At 38.6% G+C, this 5,398-nt stretch overlaps 1 protein-coding gene across 3 annotated transcripts; it reads right to left on the reverse strand.

The window, feature by feature from the left end:
- Nucleotides 1-2,713: 2,713 nt before the first annotated feature.
- Nucleotides 2,714-4,823, reverse strand: LOC108043612 (alpha-N-acetylgalactosaminidase-like). 3 transcript variants are annotated; one of them, XM_017122393.2, is made up of 8 exons: nucleotides 4,793-4,823; nucleotides 4,496-4,665; nucleotides 4,263-4,440; nucleotides 3,940-4,200; nucleotides 3,723-3,884; nucleotides 3,453-3,665; nucleotides 3,235-3,399; nucleotides 2,714-3,181 (listed from the first exon to the last, which is right to left on the reverse strand). In XM_017122393.2, the coding sequence occupies exons 2-8, from the start codon at nucleotides 4,642-4,644 to the stop codon at nucleotides 3,065-3,067; spliced, it is 1,245 nt and encodes a 414-aa protein (XP_016977882.1). In that variant the 5' UTR covers nucleotides 4,645-4,665; nucleotides 4,793-4,823; the 3' UTR covers nucleotides 2,714-3,064. The 3 variants fall into 3 exon arrangements, with proteins under 3 accessions (XP_016977882.1, XP_016977883.1, XP_044313066.1); XM_017122394.2 differs by lacking the exon at nucleotides 4,793-4,823 and having other exon boundaries at nucleotides 4,496-4,708; XM_044457131.1 differs by lacking the exons at nucleotides 4,263-4,440; nucleotides 4,496-4,665; nucleotides 4,793-4,823 and having other exon boundaries at nucleotides 3,723-3,880; nucleotides 3,940-4,053.
- Between the last annotated feature and the right edge of the window lie 575 nt (nucleotides 4,824-5,398).

Genomic DNA, 5,398 nt, shown 5'->3' on the forward strand with positions numbered 1-5,398 from the left:
CGTACTACATAAAAAATCGTAAAAAATATTCACAAACCACAAAAACACGTGAGTATTATATTATTTTTATTTTGTAGAACACTGTTATTGGCACGTTAACTTTATTATAAATACGATTTAATTAGATTAGATTAAACGACCCTTTAAGTAAATAAGAACGAATTGAAATGGCTATGTCCGTCGGTGTTTTTTTTGTTTCTGTACCGTTTGCGAGCTCAGTTTAAAATCGAGCGATATTGTTTTTTTCTTTTGGGCACGCGTGCCGAGTTTAAAAAAATTCGTGGCGAATATTTGATTTTCCGGTGCAGTTGGATTTCCTGATTAAGAAAATGGCACTCATCTCAGGAGGTGATCCTGATCAAGAATATATATACTTTATAGGGTCGGAGATGTCTCCTTCACTGCGTTGCACACTTTTGACCAAAATTATAATACCCTCTGCAAGGGTATAAAAACAAGAAAGGAAGCAAACTTCGGCCAGCCGAAGTTTAAATAGCCTTGCAGTTATTACAAATCGACTACATTTCGATTTCTATGCCTATATTAATAAAACCATTGAAGCTGTGTTAACCTTTCGAAGCATTTTGCCATCGTTTCTATTTTAATTTTAATACCATCTGCAAGGGTATAAAAATAACGCATAAATTATTTTTATTAACGCATAAATTTGTATACCCTTGCAGAGGGTATTATAATTTCAGTCAAAAGTTTGCAGCGCAGTGAAGGAGACATTTCCGACTCTATAAAGTATATATATTCTTGATCAGCATCACCAGGAGAGTCGATCTAGCCATGTCCGTCTGTCCGTACGTCTGTCCGTCTGTCCGTCCGTTTTTTCGTCCGTCCGTCCGTTTCTACGCAAACTAGTCCGCAAACTAATACTCATAAAAAATCCCAACTTCCTAACTTTAAAAACACCAAAGTTATAGCATTTCCAATCGTTCAGTTATATGGCAGCTATAAGATATAGTCGGCCGATTCTTATGAACTTTGGTAGGTCGGATTGATTGGCGAAAAATAAAACCCATAGAAAATCCCAACTTCCTAACTTTACAAACACCAAAGTTATGGCATTTCCGATCAATCAGTTATATGGCAGCTATAAGATATAGTCGGCCGATCCTTATGAAATTTGGTAGGTCGGATTGATTGGCCAAATATAAAACCCATGGAAAATTCCAACTTCCTAACGTTACAAACACCAAAGTTATGGCATTTCCGATCAATCAGTTATATGGCAGCTATAAGATATAGTCGGCCGATCCTTATAAAATTTGGTAGGTCGGATTGATTGGCCAAATATAGAACCCACAGAAAGTCCCAACTTCCTAACTTAACAAACAGCAGAGTTATGGCATTTCCGATCAATCAGTTATATGGCAGCTATAGGATATAGTCGGCCGATCCCGGCCGTTCCGACTTATATACTGCGTGCAAAGGAAAGAAGGGTGTGTGCAAAGTTTCAACTCGATAGCTTTAAAACTGAGAGACTAGTTTGCGTAGAAACAGACAGACGGACAGACGGACAGACGGACAGACGGACAGACGGACATGGCTATATCAACTCAGGAGGTGATCCTGATCAAGAATATATATACTTTATAGGGTCGGAGATGTCTCCTTCACTGCGTTGCACACTTTTGACCAAAATTATAATACCCTCTGCAAGGGTATAATAAAAATTTGAAATTTATAATATTTTTATACCCTTGCAGAGGGTATTATAATTTTGGTCTGAAGCTTGTAACGCAGTGAAGGAGACGTTTCCGACCCTATAAAATATATATATTCTTGATCAGGATCAATAGGGGAGTCGATATAGCCATGTCCGTCTGTTTCAATACCGTTTGCGAGCTCAGTTTAAAAGGTAGCGATCTGAAACTAACACTCGTCCCAAAACATGTGTACGCAGATCAAAGCTATTGACATGAATCTTTTCAAATCGTATTTTTCTATGCATACCTTGATCAGGGTAAAAGCGCGTGCCGATCGGAAGTCTATAATCTACAGCTCCCATAGGAAGAATAGGGTAAAATCGGTCCAAATTTGATGTTTTTCAGAATATTTCGCGCAGTGTGAAAGCTATTGCCATAAATTTTTTCAAATCGTATTTTTTATGCATTCCTTCATCAAGGTAAAAGCGCGTGCTAAGCGGACTTCTATATCCTATAGCTCCCATAGGAACAGAATAGTATTAAGAATGCATCATATGAATAATTTTGGAGAATATAATTTACAGAATATTCTGCAAGGGTATATCAACTTCGGCTCCGTCCGAAGTTAGCTTTCCTCTCTTGTTTTTGAGTAAAATGGGAAAAAAATTTTTTTTTAGTTTTGCTGCTTCATGCCATAGCGACATTCGTACTCATTAAGAATCTATCATTGTTTTATTTTTCAGATGACAATAAGGGCAGAAATCATGGCGACGAGGACACGACCTTTTTCCCCCTCTTCTTCAAGGACGAATAACTCGATAAAAACAATTTTTTTTAAAATTTATTTTATGTATTCTTCTAAGCTTAATAAACAAATGATAAAAAAACGGATAGTAAAAATATCTAGTGAAAAATAATCATAGCTGTGGCAGATTTATCCTTTAACTGCTGCCAGACGACCCATCTTTTATTTTATAGGTCATAAATCGAACAAAATGAGCAAAGTAAACGTACTACATAAAAAATCGTAAAAAATATTCACAAACCACAAAAACACGTGAGTATTATATTATTTTTATTTTGTAGAACACTGTTATTGGCACGTTAACTTTATTATAAATACGATTTAATTAGATTTCAGTACAAATAATGTACATGCATATTATCTGAAGTTTCAAGCAAACAGATGATTTGTCCATTTTCGTATAAAATTTAAAAGAGCTCTTGAGGTAATCTTAAAAAGCTTTTGAGATATAGATATGTTTTTTTCTATTTATGTAATTTTATCTATTTTTGCATTGCCTACCTAACCTTATACACTAGAACAAATAAAAGATTTAAATTACACTTTAAAAAAATCAGAAAAAATTTTCTTTTTGGCAGTAATTGAAATGTGTATTCTAGTGAAATCAGTAGAACGGCACCACCTCGAACTTGTAGAATGTAACGCCTTCCGGGTTGATTCTCGTAGTAAACATATCCTTTGGCTTAAACAAACCTAAGTTGTCGGTGCTGTTAAACAAGTCCTATAAAATCGAATATAAGCTGATAGTGGTCTGTCAAATCAAAGTATACTCACGATCACATAATAGCCCATGCGGCTGTTTAGGCCAAGTCTTTGCAAGGTCACCTGAAAAGTCTGAGGACACAAAGGGCATGGACCAAAACCTCCATTATTGACGAACGCTACTGCAAAGGAGTTTGTCCCAAAGTTGCTCAGCGGAGTTACGGATCGAACCCAAACCTACTCGTCAACCATTATTCTTTGGATGGGTTGAAAAATCGTGTAATGTTTACCTGAATGTTTTGCACCGCCAGGACCATTTTTCCAGGCACACCCAACGGGTCCTGGTCAATCGCAATTATATCCCGGTTCTGGAGGAGTTTCTTTATTTCGGGCCTTACGGTTTCCAAGTCGTTGGTCATAATTAAAGGTGCTGCAATCACCGCCCATATAGCCAGTTGCAACCGGCTGGCGTCGTAGCTCAGACGAAAGTTTCCCAGGACAAGCTGGAAATAGCGGAAACTTACCTAAAGATATGCTCTACTAGAGGATTAAGCTATCACCATATCCGGATCGTTCCAGCGACCAGTGCCAGCGTGCTCAGTCAGAATATTCTGTTTGCTAGAATAAAGCGACATTATATTTGTCACCGATCCAAATGAGTCCTCTACGTCGAGAGCGAACCTCCAGAGATTGCAGTGCATCGCGATCAATGAGAAGTCTGGCTGAAAGAAGTGCGGGTTGGTGCTCCGCAGGCCCGAAGAAACCTATGAAACTTACCTTTGACTTGTAAAAGGGCCAACTGCAAGAGTACACCATTGGACGACCCGTCCGGTTCATGGCCCTTCCAAAGGCGGGGTATCCTCTGTCCATTTCTTTTTCACTAGCGTAGCAGCCGTCCATCTTGACGTAGTCGACGCCCCAGTTGGCGAAGGTCTGAGCATCCAGCTCAAAGTGCCTTGCCGCCCCAGGCCCCCGGAACATGCACGTTCTCTCCCCCACATCGTGGTAAAGTCCAAACTTGAGCCCTAGAGAATGAATCTGTTTGAAATAGAAGGGAGAATTTCTAGTGGCCTGTCAAGAGATACAAATCGTTAACTCACAAAATCGCCGAGAACTCTCATTCCACCGGGAAAGCGATCGAAGCTGGACTTAAGCTCATGTGTGGCGTCGTCGCGAGAGGCTTCCATCCAACAGTCATCAATAATCAAGTATTGATATCCTGCATCAGCATAGCCCTCGGAAACTAAGAGGTCCGCCGTACGTCTGATTAGCGATTCACTGGCATTGGTAGAACATTAGAACGATGCAACTTGAAACCGCAAATGTTATCCACCTGATGCAGTCCCTGGGGAACCGGACACAGTCGGTGATGCAGCGAAACCTTTCAAACGGCATCCAGCCCATCGGAGGTACGAGCGCCAGACCATTATCTAGTCCATTAACAATTCGGCAGCTGAAAATCAGAAGCGGTGCCAGTAGCATTTGCCAGTTGGAATCGAACACCTTGAGTGGAAAACGAGAACGAGTAAGATGGGTATGAAAATTCACATTATTGATAAGGGGCTGGCGAAACTAATTTATTTTAAATGCGTGCAATGCTGATGGGACACAGTTTCATTTAGTAATTTACGTTTTATATTTATTAATTTACGTCTCAAGCTATTTGAAGAATAATGCCATGATGCTATGATTTAAATACAGTCGTTACAACAGCAAAGTTTTATATTTTAAAAGGAACAGAAAAATTTGGAAACCTATAATGCTTCTAAATAGTTTAGCGATGAACAAGCTTATTCCAATAATCCATCTCGCCGAAGTTTTCGTTGATAATATACATAAATAAATATCGATTTTAACGAACAATTTACTGTCCATTTTGAATTCGGCTGTTTAAATTCTCATTCCATTCCGTGGTGACCTCCGATTCCAAAAAACGTTCTTGTTTTTATTAATTCTTAAAAAAAATATTCCAGAGATGGGACTATTAGCTAATAATGTAATGCATTACTAATTTCGTCAGAAATAAAAAAAAACAAGAAAGGAAAGCTAGCTTCGGGCGGAGCCGAAGTTGAAATACCCTTGCAGAATATTCTCTAAATTATATTCTCCAAAATTATTCATATGATGCATTCTTAACACTCATAAAAATCCCAACTTCCTAACTTTAAAAACACCAAAGTTATGTCATTTCCAATCGTTCAGTTATATGGCAGCTTTAGGATATAGTCGGCCGATC

This window comes from Drosophila rhopaloa, unplaced genomic scaffold (genome assembly GCF_018152115.1).
Source record: "Drosophila rhopaloa isolate 14029-0021.01 unplaced genomic scaffold, ASM1815211v1 contig_155, whole genome shotgun sequence".
Lineage (NCBI taxonomy): Eukaryota > Metazoa > Arthropoda > Insecta > Diptera > Drosophilidae > Drosophila > Drosophila rhopaloa.